The 16,129-nt window shown below is 37.4% G+C and overlaps 3 protein-coding genes, 1 long non-coding RNA gene and 2 other non-coding genes across 6 annotated transcripts; 3 read left to right on the top strand and 3 right to left on the bottom strand.

Annotated features, from left to right (window-relative positions):
• Window positions 1-912: 912 nt before the first annotated feature.
• Window positions 913-1,668, bottom strand: LOC137397259 (uncharacterized). Its single transcript, XM_068083546.1, has one exon. The coding sequence runs from the start codon at window positions 1,666-1,668 to the stop codon at window positions 913-915; it is 756 nt and encodes a 251-aa protein (XP_067939647.1).
• Window positions 1,669-2,414: 746 nt separating this feature from the next.
• LOC137397258 (uncharacterized) lies at window positions 2,415-2,900 on the bottom strand. Its single transcript, XM_068083545.1, has one exon. The coding sequence runs from the start codon at window positions 2,898-2,900 to the stop codon at window positions 2,415-2,417; it is 486 nt and encodes a 161-aa protein (XP_067939646.1).
• A 51-nt stretch (window positions 2,901-2,951) lies between these two features.
• Window positions 2,952-3,392, bottom strand: LOC137397257 (uncharacterized). Its single transcript, XM_068083544.1, has one exon. It carries the CDS (start codon window positions 3,390-3,392, stop codon window positions 2,952-2,954), a length of 441 nt encoding a protein of 146 aa, XP_067939645.1.
• A 4,665-nt stretch (window positions 3,393-8,057) lies between these two features.
• On the top strand, window positions 8,058-10,335 carry LOC137396951 (uncharacterized). The gene is made up of 3 exons (XR_010978675.1): window positions 8,058-8,238; window positions 9,402-9,535; window positions 9,709-10,335. It is a non-coding gene; the product is annotated as an uncharacterized lncRNA (long non-coding RNA).
• Window positions 10,336-11,898: 1,563 nt separating this feature from the next.
• Trnastop-uca (transfer RNA opal suppressor (anticodon UCA)) lies at window positions 11,899-11,985 on the top strand. The gene has a single exon. It is a non-coding gene; the product is annotated as a tRNA-Sec (tRNA).
• A 3,847-nt stretch (window positions 11,986-15,832) lies between these two features.
• Trnastop-uca (transfer RNA opal suppressor (anticodon UCA)) lies at window positions 15,833-15,919 on the top strand. Its single transcript has one exon. It is a non-coding gene; the product is annotated as a tRNA-Sec (tRNA).
• The last annotated feature ends 210 nt before the right edge of the window (window positions 15,920-16,129 follow it).

Here is a 16,129-nt window from a genome sequence, read left to right as displayed (position 1 = left end):
TAGTATTACTTTGATAAACTGACCTTGCCTCCGTTCCCACAATCCTGATTAAGAGTATGTTAAGGCTTGTATAGCTTTGCTCAGGTTAGACTATAATTTTACATCTTGTAGATTGTGCTACTGTTCAGCAGCTGCCTAGGTAAAATTCTGTGGGTGATTATCATTCGATCGTTAACTGGCATGGCGGCGATAGAAAATGCTATTATTGCTGACTTTGGTTAAAACATGTTGACACATCCTAGTATGGATGACTTTTGTTGCTCAGAAAGAATGAGTATGAAGAAGTTAATTGCTTATGGATGTTTTCACAATCTATTCGAGATGAGTGATGTGCCATTGGTGATGTGTATGAATGAAATCTATTTATATTGTCAAAGTTAACCGGTTCTTGAATTTAATTTTATCTTACACTCCCACCAAATTTATTTGTTAAATTTATTATTGGTTTTACTTGTTTTACTTGAATGCAACAAGAATAGGCCCTTTTGCTCTTATGCGTTATAGCATACTATTACTACTTACTTGGATAACATAATAACTAACTCAAGTGTTACTACGATTACTACGTGGGTAACATAAAGATAACTAATCAATGTCAATCTAGGCTTTCAAAACTACAACCACTTTTGTGATCGGTCGGTTCAGCACTGTTGCCTGCTGTATAGGCCTGCCATTCCGATCAATGAGTCTATTCCCCAAGGTTACCTCAACTGTTCGCACAAGGCCATCCTTACCCGCTACCGCATTTGATACACGTCCAATTCTCTAATCACATCTTGCCATGTTATCATCCTGAATCATTACTATGTCATCGACTGACACATTATCCGTTTTCTTAGTCTATTTTTGCCTTTTCATTATCATGTTCAAGTATTCATTTTTCCATGTCCTTCAGAAATCCTCGGCAAGCACTTAGGAGTGCTTCCATCTTTTCCTACCGTAAACATTGTCAGATTCAAATGTTCCTGGCGGGGGTGCTACTAAAGGGGTAACCTTGCCATTCAGGAGCAGGTTGGGAGTCACAACAGGAACATTAGCATCAGTGATTTTGGTTACTGTTAATGGCCGGCTGTTGATAATGTTTGTAACTTCGTAAAATGCAGTGCGCAATGTTTTCGCATCTACCATTTTGAATTGCATTATCATGCCATTGAGGATGTCTCTAGCTGTTCTTATCATGCATTCCGTTACCCTGCCCTGGTGGCTAGCAGTGGGAGTGTTGAAGTGAAACTCAATTCTGTTCTGTTCCAGATATCCTTTCATTTGCGAGTTGTTCACGCATGATTCTTTGGCCAGTTCATTTTGCATACCAACGAAGTTGGTGCCGTTGTCAACAGTCATGGACTGAATTGGTCCTCGCAAAGCCGTGAAGCATCTCATTGCCTGAATGAGACAATCTGTCGTCATTTCTTCTAGCAGTTTTATGTGGACTGCTCTGGTGTAGAAACAGGTTATCAACAGCCCCCAGCGTTTCACTTCGCTTCTCTCTTTCATGTAGAATGGTCCGAAGACATCTGCCCTGATATGAGTGAAACACGCAGTCCTCTCTTGCCGTTTGTTTGGTACATTTCCCATGTACGGCATAGCAAGCTTGCCTCGATGGCGCTTACATCCCACACAGTTGTTAAGAACACTCTTCACATTGGCTGGTCGCTGATTAGCCAGCATCCATTTCCTTTCACAGCTCCTAAGGTGCTGTGGAATCCCATATGATAAACCTTTTCGTGGTAGTGTCCTGTTATCAAGGTGCTGAGATGGCTATGCTTTGGGATTATGATCGGCTTGTTCCAGATGTTTGAGATTGTTCTCCCACCAACATGGAGTATGTTCCTGTCATCCATTTGGGGGGTTCAGATTTTTCAAGGACTCTTCTCCCACCATGCTAGGATACGCTTCCTGTTGTACTACTCCAATTATGAAGTTTTCTGCATTTAAAAATCATCTGAGCTGATTGACGGTTTTTGCCATATTCTTGTGGTTTTGGCTTCTGCTTTCCTTTTCTTGTATTTGGTGATCACTTTTTTGAGCAATGCTAGGCTTTTGATAAGAGTGTTCCACCTGCTAAACTTGGTGAATTTGCTCGCCAGGGGTGTTGTTTTAGTTGTTACTAGAGAAGTGATACTTTGGATTTCAGGATCATCTGCTTGAAGTGAGGTGTTCACAGTGTGTTCTCTTATGTACTTGTTGATGTCATTCCGTTTGAGAAAGGCAGGGCCTGTGAGCCATGTTTCCATTTGTACTTGCTCTGCTATACAGCCTCTCGATGTGAGATCTGCAGGGTTATCCTTCGTGGAAACCTTTTTCCACTGACTTGCGTCTGATGAATTTCTGATCTCTGAGACTCTATTAGCTACATACACGTGAAACCATTTGGCTTTATTATGGATGTAACCTAGAGTTATGGTCGAGTCTGTCTAAATGAGTTCTTTATCTGTTGGTAGCTTAAGCTCCTTTTTTAGCAGGTTGGCTAGCCTGCTGGCCGTAACCGCTCCTTGTAACTCGAGTCGAGGGATTGTAGTCACTTTCTTTAATGGAGCCACTCTCGACTTTGACATGATAAGGTGGTACGCGATTTCTCTTTCTGTAGTCGTGTACCGCAGGTATGAGCAGGCACCGTAACCTTGACTGCTCGCATCACTAAAATGGTGTAACTGGATTGTTTTAATGTTTCCCGGAAGTTTCAGACAGCGCTTGATGCTGAAGTTGGCTAGTTTTCCTATGTCATCTAGCCAGTCTCTCCACTCTCTCATGTCGTCGGGTTCTAGCAACTGATCCAATTCCAAGTCTGCAGCTGTGACTCTTTGTAGGATGAGTTTGCCTTTTAAAATGAGTGGTGATATCAGGCACATCGGGTCATAGATTTGTGCAATTTTGGAAAGCACATTTCTCTTCGTGATCATAGCGTCGTTGGTTTCTGGGGCTGAAAATTGGAAAGAGTCGGACTCTAAATTTTATTCCATCCCAAGGGTTCTTTCGTTAGGAAGCTGTTCTTCAAAGATGTTGATGTTTTTGATTTGCTCGCTCCTTTCTGATTCAGGTATACCCAAAAGTACAGTTTTCCTGTTGGAGTTGAACTTGTGTAGTCTGATGTTTGCTTTGGTGCAGATCTTAACTGCGTTGGTGATAAGATCAATGGCTTGTTCCTCAGTGCTCACACTGGTTACGCCATCATCTACGTAGAGCTCCTCTGTTAAGAATTTTGCAGCATGTTGGTGTTCATCTTTGTAGTCGTCAGCTATTCGGTGCAATCCGTATGTTGCTACACCAGGGGAGCTCGCGGCACCAAACAGATGTTTGGTCATCCGGTAGTCCTTGATCTTTCCATTCTTGCTAGTCCCTAGGAATCTGAGAAAGTCTCGGTCAGGCCTATCAACAATGAAGTTGAGAAACATTTGCTGGATGTCGCATGTGACTGCGACAGGTTCTCTCCGGAAGCGTAGCAAGATTCCAAGCAAGGAATTAAGATTGGCAGGCCCGCTTAACAGTTCATCATTTAGAGCTACTCCTTAAAACTTTGCGCTTGCGTCAACTACCACTCTCAACTTATCCTTTCTTTTGTGTCTCACGCCAAAGTGTGGTAGGAACCATACTTTACCTGATTCTGTTGTGCTTGGTGCTTCTTCCACGTGTCCTGAGTCAATCCGATCCTGCATAAATTTGTTGTAATCACCTTGGTAGCTTGCATCAGCATTGAATTTCTTCAGGAGTCCTTTGAAGCGTTGCTCAGCTTGAGCTCGGTTTTTGGGTAATGTTGGAGGTGCAGTGAAGGGTAAAGGCATTATGTAGTTGCCGCTTCTGTCTACCTCCGTTCTCTGTTCCATGATTTTCAGAAACCGAATGTCTTGTTGCGAAAGTTTGTCGTCTGATTCGGCATCTTTGAAGTCTTGCTCCAGTAGGTCCATGATTTCCTTGCCTGCTGAAGTCGTGTATGCTTTCCAGTTTACTGGCCGAGTTGGCTCACGTCCCCGACACATGGTCTAACCGAATAACGTTTTCACTGCAAAAGGCTCACATTTGGTGCTAGTACGAGTTTCCAGTGGCTTAATGACCTCGGTGTAATTCGTTCCAATCAGCAGCTCAATTGGTATGTCTAACAATGGTGGCATATGTTTGGCTATATCGGACATGTGTCGAAATCGTTTGGCCTGCTCGGGTGATGGTAATTGACTCTTGTCACACTGGATGTTTCTTTTGTAGGCATTTATGGTAGCTGAACTGTCATTCATAAAACCCGTTAGGTGGAGATTGTCATATCTCTCTATATCTGATATCTGTTGTCCATTCATTGTGTGGATAGTAACATTGGGCTCTATAACACTTACCTTTGCTTCTAACCTTTTTAGAACTTGAGGGGATGCGTAGCAGGCATCCGACATGTTGTCTAGTAGTGCATAGACTAACATTGATTTTCCAGACGGTCCTGACATCTTAACTGGTATGGCCATAGTTGTGAGTCCATTGGTTGTAGTTGTAGCCAACACAGTTTTTGTGGTGTTGCCGGGTGGTTCACTCTTCGGGTTTGTTTCGCTTGGTAGTACTTGTACTCTCTGAGTACCGCTGTTAGTTGTGGCTGGTGGATTTGGTTGAGTTTGAGTAATTTCTTTCATGGGTTTGAAGTTCGGATCGTGGTAGACTGTAGCATGACTTGTTCCACAGACGCTGCATTTCAGCTTGGTTGCACACTCTTTGTAAAGGTGCCCTGGACAAACGCAATTGAAGCAGAGGCTGAGCTGTCTGATGGTTGAACTCTTTTCTGCCTTGGGAAGTCTCCGCAGTTTACGGCATTCGCTAACCTGATGGTTATCTAACTTACAATGAACGCATCCTTTATCGATAGCTGCTGATAATGTATTCCTAGATTGACCAGGTCCTTTTAGTTGCTTATCGGGTAGTTTTGTTTTGGAGTTGAATTCTCTTGCTAGTAGAAGTTGTCCTATCTTTGCTTCTTTTTTTACGAAGCTGCAGAACTCCTTAAAGGTTGGGTAGCGGTAATAGCTTTCTTCAGTTTTGGCTACTATTCTTGCCTACTTCCACTTTAGACATACTGGTAGTTTTCTGCACATCTGTTCGTTTTCGCTGTAATCATCCAACACTTTCAAGGAATGGACTGAACTCTGGGCACTCAGCAAGTGGCTTAAGAAATCACTCAATTCTAGTGAAGTTTTTTCCATCATCGGATACGCTCAGCCACTTGGAAAGCTGGTCTCTAAAGCTCCTCGCTAGGATGTGTTCGTTTCCATATCTTTCTTTCGAAAGTTGTCGCGCTGCAGCATACGCATGTTCTGTGTTTGACATGAAATGTCCTTCAATAGCTTTCTTAGCCTCGCCACCTGTAAACTTCTTGAGGTAACGAAATCGTTCTACTCATCAATTTTCTCGTTTCGTAGGTACATGTCGAAATCTACTTCCCAGTCCTTGAGCTGTAATAGGTCTCCTTTGAATACATCGGGCTCAATGCTTCATCTTTGTATGGCAGATGCTAAAACATTAGCTAGTTTGTCTATTGGATCTGCCTGGTTGTTTGTGCTTGTGCTAGGACTAGGAGCTTTAATTCCTCTTTGATGCAGTCTTTCGCTGGATTGTTGTATTGCCTGTTGAGGGTGGAGATCAGGCTCACTTTGTGGAGTCGGCTGAAACTGCAAAGCATTTTTTTGATGTTGTTCTGAGTGATCTTCAGCTGATTCCTGGTTGTGAACACTACCTTCGGAGTGTTGCTGTTCTTCTGAGCTTTGTTCTGCGGTTGGTGATGCAGCTGGTAGTTCATGTCCATACATTCTTCTTTGATTACTCTCATCTGTTAGTTCTTGAAATAGTCTTGCGTTTTTGTTAATTTCTTCATTTAGGTTTCTCATCATCTCGGCCTGCTTTTCTTCTTCTTGTTCTTCGAGTGCATCAATATCTTTATCTATGCTGTCTCTAAAAAACTTCATTTGAGCGAGCATCTGGGTGTACGTGGTTTGAAGGGATTTGGGAAGCTTGCCTTCATCATTGTCATGGAGTATCAGCAGCTCCCGGTATGTACCAAGAATTTCCTTAGCCTGGTCACCCAGTGCATCATGAATGTCATAAAGCAAGTCGGGAGAAATCTCTTGAGACAACTTCTGCTGAGAGACCTTGATAAGTCTGTATGAAGAACTAACTAGTTTTGTGAGCTTAGTACTTGGCTGGTAAATATGGCTTTCTGTAGCCTTAAGACCTGAACCAACATTTCTGCGCTCTTGCTTGCGCGTCATATTTTCTGCAGCCATAGCTGTGGAGTTGTTAGTAGGGTTATCAACAACAGATTCTGTCACTACAGTACTACTACCATTATTGGTGGGTTTATCAAAAACGGGTTCAGAATTTTCAGCATTAATTTGTTGTTCAAGTTCTACAATAGCCTCTGTTTCATGGCTGGGCAGATCAGTAATGGCATCATCACTCAAATCGTTTACTGGACTAGACATTTTATGACCGTATAGATACCTATCTTAGCAATGTTTATCTTTCACGCTTGTTTATGCTGTAGGATTTGTCAACAATCAAATGTGTTCAGCTTACACGCAGGGGTGGTTGCCAGTTAATTTTTGAATGATTTACAATATGAGGCAACTTTAAAACTCACAAATGCACAGAATTTTACACTCTTATAAAAACTGTAAATGAAGAGAATAATGTTGATATCGAGAATTGTTAGTAATTGCAATATGACAGACAAATTAAAGCAATTACACAGGTTATCTAGCGTAGAAAGAAATGAGTGCTTATATTGACAGTTGAATTCGTTGCACTATGCTGTGAATCAGTTATACACGTGTGTCAAATGTTCACTGTTTCTTGTTTACTTAGCTGCTTGAGTAGACTGTTGCTGGATTGCTTCATTCATTCCCCTCTGCTGGCTTGTCCTTGTGGTTGATAAGCTGGCTGGGTTCCTCCGTCTGCTGTACTATTTATAGCTAGTGCTATGCAGCTGATTTCCTCGTGAGGTGTGGTAACGGAGGTTATTATGTGGTGCGGTTTGATTATGTGTGTCTGAATGTTCAATATAATTCTACGAATGTTTGTATTGATAGAGCGTGTGTGCGTTGCACCGTAGCAGCGCTAGATTCTATGTTGGCAGGTTATAGTCACTTCTATTTATTTGCTTGTAGATGTACGGATTGTTTCTGTTACTAGTTGTAGCACTATGCTATGATGATTCGTATAATGTTCGGGTTAGTTGAGCGTATGCGTATGGCACAACGGGTTTACAGTTTCTTCAGGTTAATTTGATCAGACTTGCTTGATCAAAGTTCAGGTTATTTGTGCATGTACAGCACAACAGGTTAACGGTTTACAGGTTGGGTTGATCAGGTTGATTTGATCGGTGAATCAGGTTACGCACTCCTCTAGTTTAGGTGTACAGGTTGATCTGCGTGTGTATTGCACAGCAGGTTGCCTTTCCTCTCGAGAGTTCACTAATAGTTCGCCTCTTGACGAAAGCCGGATTTCACTGGCTGATTGTTTGTCTCTTGACGGAAAGCCAGATTTCACTGTAGAGTTTTGAGAAAACTCTAAAAACACCGGATTGTGAGAGTTAGATTAAGATGCACTGATGTAGTGAGCCGTTTAGAAGTTTATTGACAAGTTGATTTTTGTTATACCTCACCACACCATGAAATCTAAAAGATTATAAATTCATGAGTGTGTGTTCATATTACTAGTTACAGATAGTGATTAAAACATAGCAAATCTTAACAAAAACAATAATAGTGAAGCAAATATGCAATTTTATAATAATTCAGTATTACTTTGATAAACTGACCTTGCCTCCGTTCCCACAATCCTGATTAAGAGTATGTTAAGGCTTGTATAGCTTTGCTCAGGTTAGACTATAATTTTACATCTTGTAGATTGTGCTACTGTACAGCAACTGCCTAGGTAAAAATTCTGTGGGTGATTATCATTCACATGGCATGGCTGGCGATAGAAAATGCTATTATTGCTGACTTTGGTTAAAACATGTTGACACATCCTAGTGTGGATGACTTTTGTGGCTCAGAAAGAATGAGTATGAAGAAGTTAATTGTCTACGGATGTTTTCATAATCTATTCGGGATGAGTGATGTGCCATTGGTGATGTGTATGAATGAATTCTATTTATCTTGTCAAAGGTAACCGGTTCTTGAATTTAGTTTTATCTTACAGAGGCATTAGACAGAGAAAACACAGCCTCTGATGACATTGTAGAGAAACTCCGCTTGCCTAGGTAGTATGAAGGTAAGACTCTGGGAGGGTTATGAATAGTTCTGGCTCTCTCCGATACCGGGGTGGATGCTGCATATGAGACAATATTATCAGGAGATGTAGTGTCCTGACTCTGAAACATGATACCATTCACATGATGACTAGTACCTGACCCACTTTTTGTCTCCTCACAGAAATCAATGTTGTTAAACATAAGCACTAGCGGGTGTTTCTCTTTAAATCCAGGGGGTATTGGATTGTTTGTGACTTGTAGCTTGGCAGAGGTTATTGCAGTTTCTGCCCTGCTCACTGAATCATAACTCACAGCATGATCATGACATATTTGTGACATAAACTGATCGGGTCATATGCTCGACTGTCATGCCGAGACTCAATTGAGTGTCTGTATTTGGCCATCATGATGCACTTAGATGCATTTAGAAGTTGAGAAATATCTTTAATAATTGGTATTTATTACTTGCAATTAACCTATGTTGATCTTACAGCCTGCGGTGAAATGTCCCGGAGCTTTCAATATTTAATTTGACTAAATTTGAATGCTTATTTTTATTATAGAACTATGTATCATTAAAGTTGTGTGCACTCTTTGATATGTTCGCCACAGTTTGCAGCCAAAACTGGCTTTTTATGTGCACTAGGAGAGGAGTTATTAGCGTTGATACATAGCAAGCCGAGTTTATATAACCGCGATGACGCTATAAAATAATATGCTGTAAACCTGCGAGTTCATAATATAGTTATGTTTATAATATAATTATAAGTTACATAATAATAAAAATAATCTATCGAATGCCACGAATATATATATTCAAGATCGAGTGACATGAGCCATAACTATGACACATGCAACATCAAAATTTAAGATGTTAAAACTAATCTTTACAGTTTTAAAACAAAATTATTAGCATCGTTTGCTCGGCAGGTTGAGCTCTGATTGCCGCTTTCGTAAAATTGACAAGGGATCTTCGCATATTATTTAAATACGGTGTATATGTTGTTTTATTTTTGTAAGGTTTCGCAAAGTCATCGAAGAGTAGGTTTAGGCTAAAGAATTTGTTATTTGAAGAAATCTCGTTCGCGCTTCATGATAACCAAATAGTTTCATGATAGCTTTTCATTAATTTTTTTTATATAATTAAAAACCATTGGACTTTATAACTTTGCTCTATTTACAGGAGTCCTCTATTGACAAGAGAAGTTGAGCAATGCTCTCGACTGTCGATCATACCATCAGCGAAGTAGAAAGTTGGGTGTAGTCGATCGCTCTTATGACAAGGGAATACCTATTCGTCTACACTACTCGTTTGAGGTGAGTGATGAGAATATTATGTTGTCGGCTGTCTAGCCCAACTACGACGGGAGTGGCCCACGCGTACTGATGGTTTAAGTTTATTCTGATTCAAGTCGCAAAGCGATTTCTTTTCCACCACGCTTTTAAATATTGCGTCATTTGTTCACCTTGTCTTCTTGCTCAATTTACAGGGAAGACATGATGGCAAATGATCTCACAAGTAATTGTCTAATCGTCGAAGAGAGCTTACTTATTCCTGCCTCATACTTATTAAGAGCAGTATAAAGCAATCCATGAGCAGAGAAAGACTGGGTCAAATAATGGAAGAATTATTCTGTGAAAGCTATTGAATTTTACATAAAATTTATTGGCTAGTAATAATTTTTCTGGCTGTGAAATCAGAAGATTATGAGTTAGGCAAGGATTTATTTATTAAAAGCTATGCACAACCCATTTTTGTAACCATTTTTTGTATCATTTGTAAATTACACAGTCATATTGTAGTCTCTTGTAATATAAATAATCTATTTAATAGCGAATTTAGACAAATATTAACAGACTGACTTGGAATACAGACAAACTGTTTTGTATGTTTGTTTGGTCATTGCTATGGCAGTCTGAATTGAAATATTCAAGTATTCTTTGGAGTTACCTGCCCATGTTTGTTATTAGGCAGGTTTATATTGTTTCCATGCTATACATCATTGAGGAAAAATACTGCTATCATTATTTTTCTTTTAAAATTTATTTAACCTTGTCTCAAGTTCTCATAATTCTGTTAACTAACCTGGTGTGATTGTCTGTAGACTGGTAGGAAACCTGCTAACAGTTCCATTATATTTGACTTCATCAAATACATTTTAAACCTGCAAACGGTAGTTACTCTTCTCTTTAATTATTTACATATTTTGAATATTTATTAATTGTTCTTTGCTTGCATGTAGCTATAGCAATGAGCATGTAAAACAGGAAAAGCTATGTTCATATCAAACTAGCCAAAATACGGAAGTTCTTGGCGCATATATGTTGCTGCAGAATATTGTGTTTCATAATAAAAGCAAAATATTATTCTGCTAATACCCTAAAATGCCACTGACTGTCAACCATGAAGCTGGTGGTTCGAGCCCTGCTTAATGCCGATCTGACAAAAAGCTCTCAGCAAGCTTTCAACACCAAACAGCTGGGTCTTTCGAATCTAGACAATAACTTAGAGACCCCGTGTACCACACTGACAACATGGGCACATTAAGGATTCACCACTGTCCTTCACACATTGGACAAGTTAATGGCTCTCTGGCTGTCAGACTGGACGTGTTGCAAAATGCATCCCTTCAGATTAATCTGAAAGCTTCGGAAGAGGTAGATACTGAGAACTGGGTCACCTCTTCTCTACCATACTGCTTGACCCAAGCATGCATTGCTAAAATGCAAGTCATTGTCGATTTCCGACAGACAGCAAACCAGATAAAATATTATGACATACTTTAAATAGTGTAAGTCGTGCCCATTTTAGTACGTACTTACTTTTACTTTTTATATATCTCGTTTTTACCTTATCCCTACTCATCTATCAATACAATAAAAACATGTTCAGCTGTTTCTCTAAACTCCTGTAAAAAACTCTCCTTAATGGTCTTTAGTTGAGTAACTTAAGGTTTTAGCTCTGAAGGGGTGATTAACTCCCTTCTACAAACCATAATAAGCACTAGAGAATTACTACAACTGTGCAAACAAGGTAAAGAACAGGTAAAGATACACATTATTACAGTATTATAGTAGTATTATATAATATTATACACTCATGTGTTTTCATACAACACAAACTTCAAGATAAAATAGTAAGTTACATGCCTTATATACGTGTATAACTAAAGTTGTAATTTTACTACAGGAATTTGTCTGAGAACTGTCTCCAGAAAACTTTTATTTGAGAACTAGAGACTGACTCACATTCCAATTACTTATGAATTAATTCCGATTAATTCTTTATTAACTATGAAAGCTTTTCGTGTGAATTCATGAAACTGTGTATTACTCAGTGTAATTGATATCATGTAACAGAAATGGTTGGTCAAACTGGAATATACATGTAATTGTATATTAAATGTATATAGTATAAATACATGGTATACATATGATATATTTGTAACTAGTAGTTATCTCCCCTGTTCAAGTAAAAAGACGACGTATCCAGGCAATAGACATGTAGAATGATGCCAACTGTAAAATATGATGATGACATAGCTAAAAACATATAGCAGTGTATGTACTGACTGATCAACAGTATAATAAGAACCAAACATAGAAAAGTTTAGCCCTCGCACCTGTTGCCTTATTAGTCCTGAGAAGGTAATATAAACTAAAAAGAACTTACAATTGTTGCCTGGATGAGCTTCAGTGGTCTGGAGTGCAGGCTTCAAATCTGTAGATGTCTAGAGACATAGTGGTTCAATTCCACCTTTCAGGCGGTCTTTTTCACAATAAAACTGAATGTCATTTTGTGATGGCAAAAATAAAGGGCGCCATACAAAAGTGCCTTACAAAGTGGAACACGATGGCTTTTGATCCTCGTCATACGAATTCTATTTTGCCAATTCAAGAAAAATTTCGCTCGAAATCCAAATTCGACAGGGAATTTGATGTCTTATTATGTAAAAATATTAAAGATGCCGATATGCTGTTCGGCAAAAACCTTTTCACAACGCCTAAATGATGACCAACTTTTTTCATCTCAGCAGAAGGGCAATCCAATGCTGGCTCGCAATGGGAATCTTGGCCAATGGCAATTCCCAATTGTTTGTTGTCGTTTCTGTTGAAATAATCTCATGGATGCAATCCATTTTGCATGTTTAATAAAAAAGTTTCCATTAAGCGTTATGCCTAAGATGTGTGTGAATGACTTTCAATAAAAATTGCCACATTTTTATTTTAAATAGCGATATGCTAGCACTTTTACCTATTTTATTTTCAGGAATGGCTACAGTTTTCAGCTCAAGAGAACAAAGGATAGAATAGTTGCAGAACAGACAAACTAGAGTAGAGAAAGAAAAGTTAAATGCTATTGATCGGGAGAAAAGAGTAAAAGCAGAGTGTGCAGATCTTCTAGAAGAACTGAAGGAAAAAGTTTCTTAACTGCAGAATTAGAGATTGTCTCCACTATCAAGGTGTGATAACTTTCAAGAGTATCCTCGTTTAGAGGTTGTTCAGTACGTTCAGTTATTCAGTTTCTTGTACATGTTTAGAAAAAGTACATGGATCAATTCTTCATTAAAACTAAGAAACACTACAGATATAATGGACTGTGATTCACGTTGTTGCTGCCATTGCTGTTCTAGATATGCAGTACCAATATCATTATTCAAAAACTTTGCTGGAGGATTTTCAGAAAAGCATAAAAAGTTTGCCATAACCTTTCTTCTGTACTCACCAAAGACCTATGAGTTTTTTAGAGCGACACTTCCATTAATCTCTCCTAGATCAATTATAAAGCAAGTAAATCACATATTAAAAATGTACTTTTTGCAAACTATGGTTGTGGTGTGCAGATCTTGTCTATTACAATGAGCATAACTATAGTATAGCATAGCTATACAATGCTAGTCTAGCTTAGTTATCACTAGTGGTTCCAGTTTTACTTGTTTTACATTGTCTGAGTTTAGTATTGTATGTGTATCTTACAAGTACTGCACAAAGAAGTTATCAAATTATGTTAACATTTTAAAATATAAAATTTGACAATTAACAGCATTAGTAAAAATTAAAGCTGTTAGTTGTTGAGAATGTAGCAGCAGTGCGGTCAGCAGCACTATTAACTCTTACTAGTTACGCGTTTGACCATGCAAGGAAAGACAACTACATGTTTATACTAGCTGTTTGGTATCCATTAACAAGTAATTTTTATAAATAAATATTTATTATCTAAACTAGAATTAAAATAGTATTTAAATTATTTAGAACCAAAACAAGAAGTAAATAAAGAAATTCCAGTTTTTTTTATTCAATTTCTTCACAGCAGAGCAAGTATTTGAAATAACAAGGAAGCCACCGTCTGGGTCAGCAATAGGATTGAAGCTAGCAGCACTGTCCTCAATAGTGTTAACTGTTATGCTGTTATAGTCAACTTCCTAGTGATTAAAATATTCCTTTGTCTGAACTTTCCTCAGTTGATCATCTCCTTATCGAATAGCATATTATTACTCGTGTTATTTCTTTTCTCGGAGTTGCCTTCTTCCATAAGATCTATTTTGTTACCAGGGCAGGAAACTAATGTAATAGCAATGATATACAGCCCCCATATATGTACACTGTACATGTACATACTTCATTAAAAAGAGAGAGCCAGAAAATAGCAATTGTACACCTATTATTTAACATAATATAGTATGTTATAATAAAATATGTTATATTATAATATATTGTAATATAATATATTTTATTATAACATATAATACAATATGTTATATTATAATTATGTTATGTTTGTTATGTTGTAATACAATGTTATTATATTATAACATATTATAATACAATATATTATAATATAATATGTTATAATATAATAAAATATGATGTACAATAATACATGAACAAGCCTAATATTAATAAAGGAGACATCTCAATCATGACAAGTTGATGCTGTGATACATCATAAAGTTATGAACAGACAACTTCTGAGTCTCAACTCTTGTCATAGTTATGATCATAGCATCTTCTTTTGTTATAGAAGTTGATACCGAAATGAATACTACAAAAAATTGTTTTGGAATACTATTTAGATTTACTAAAGAATCAAATAACTTTCTTCAAACCTTTCAATGCTTTGCAAGTCTTGGCTAACCTGAAAATTTCTTAGTAATTCCCTATGACACTTCCGCTTACCTCATAAAATTATTTTTGCCATAAATCCTAAAATTACCTTGTTCTTTTCTCTGGCACTCGTGATCCTAAGTTCCTAACCCCTCAGTTTATTAAAAAACTCTAACTGTAATCAGATTAAATATTCAATATCTCCCTGTTTAGTCTACCTTTGTGTTACACATACTCATTAGTTTGTTTAGTATGTAATATATTCTTTCATAGTCATTTAAACTAAATCTATGAAATAATACAAATTATGTATAAGATTTATAATATGTTAACAATAAAGCATGTATTATATCATTTATACTCATTTTGTCATTGTGATATTTCTCTATGGATATTATAGGTAGATATTAAGTGACATCTATAAACAATTATGACACAATAAATAGCTTAATATACTACAAGTCCCACCCGAGTTATTTTTACTTATTATACATTTCCTTTATATCTTATATTTAATAATCTATCAATACCATAAAAATATGTTTAGCTGTTTCTCTAAACTCCTGTAAAAACTCTCCTTAATTAATGGTTTCTGTAGTTGAGTAGCTGAAGGTTTTAGCTCAGAAGGGGTGATAACTCCTTTTACAAACTCTAATAAGCACTAGGGAGTCATTAGTAATGACTCCCTAGTGCTTATTAGAGTTACTAAAATGTGTAATTTATTTATCGTTTTTCCACAAGTGTAGTGACTCACTACACTTGTGGAAAAACGATAAATAGATTACACATTTTAGTTTTATGCAGAAGCATTTAAAAACCCTTTTAAAGTCTGTCATAGTAACAGGGAGATTAGCAGGTAAAGATACACATCATACTATTATATTAGTATTATAGGAGTATTATACTAGTATTATAGGAGTATTATACACCTTTGTGTTTTCATACAACAAAATTTTCAAGATAAAATACTTAGTTACATGCATTTCTTATATATACCTAAAGTTGTAATTTTTCTACAGGAATATGTCCGAGAACTGTCTCCAGAAAACTTTTATTTGAGAACTAGAGACTGACTCACATTCCAATTACTTATGAATTAATTTCAATTAATTCTTTATTAACTATGAAAGTTTTTAATGTGAATTCATGAAACTCTGTATTACTCAGTGTAATTGGTATCATGTAGCAGAAGTGGTCGATCAAATTGGAATATACATGTAATTGTATATTAAATGTATATAATATAAATACATGGTAAACATATGATGTATATGAAGCTAGTAGTTATCTCCCCTGTTCAAGTAACAAGACGACAGATCCAGAGAATAGACATGTAGAATGATGCTAGCTGTAAAATATGATGATGACATAGCTGAAAACATATAGCAGTGTATGTACTAACTGATCAACTGTATAATAAGAGCCAAACATAGAAAAGTCTAGCCCTCGCACCTGTTGCCTTATTAATACTGAGAAGGTAATATAAACTAAAAAGAACTTACATTTGTTGCCTGGATGAGCTTCAGTGGTCTGGAGTGCAGGCTTCAAACCTGTAGATGTTTAGTGACATAGTGGTTCAATTCCACCTTTCAGGTGACCTTTTTCACAATAAAACCAAACGTCATTTTGCGATGGCAAAAATACAGGGCGTCCTACAAAAGTGCCTTACAAAGTAGAACAAGATGGTTTTTGATCCTCGTCATACGAATTCTATTTCGCCATACAAATTCAACAAAAATTTCGCTCGAAATCCAAATTCAGCAGGGAGTTTGATGCCTTATTATGTGGAAATAATAAGGATGCCGA

This window comes from Watersipora subatra, chromosome 5, assembly GCF_963576615.1.
Source record: "Watersipora subatra chromosome 5, tzWatSuba1.1, whole genome shotgun sequence".
Classification (NCBI taxonomy): Eukaryota; Metazoa; Bryozoa; class Gymnolaemata; order Cheilostomatida; family Watersiporidae; genus Watersipora; species Watersipora subatra.
This window is presented reverse-complemented; position numbering and strand designations above follow the sequence as displayed.

What these genes read in the sequence shown, in the direction of transcription:
- LOC137397259 (XM_068083546.1), bottom strand. Translation starts at nt 1,668, where the DNA reads ATGCTGGCTAATCAGCGACCAGCCAATGTGAAGAGTGTTCTTAACAAC.
- LOC137397258 (XM_068083545.1), bottom strand. Translation starts at nt 2,900, where the DNA reads ATGATCACGAAGAGAAATGTGCTTTCCAAAATTGCACAAATCTATGAC.
- LOC137397257 (XM_068083544.1), bottom strand. Translation starts at nt 3,392, where the DNA reads ATGTTTCTCAACTTCATTGTTGATAGGCCTGACCGAGACTTTCTCAGA.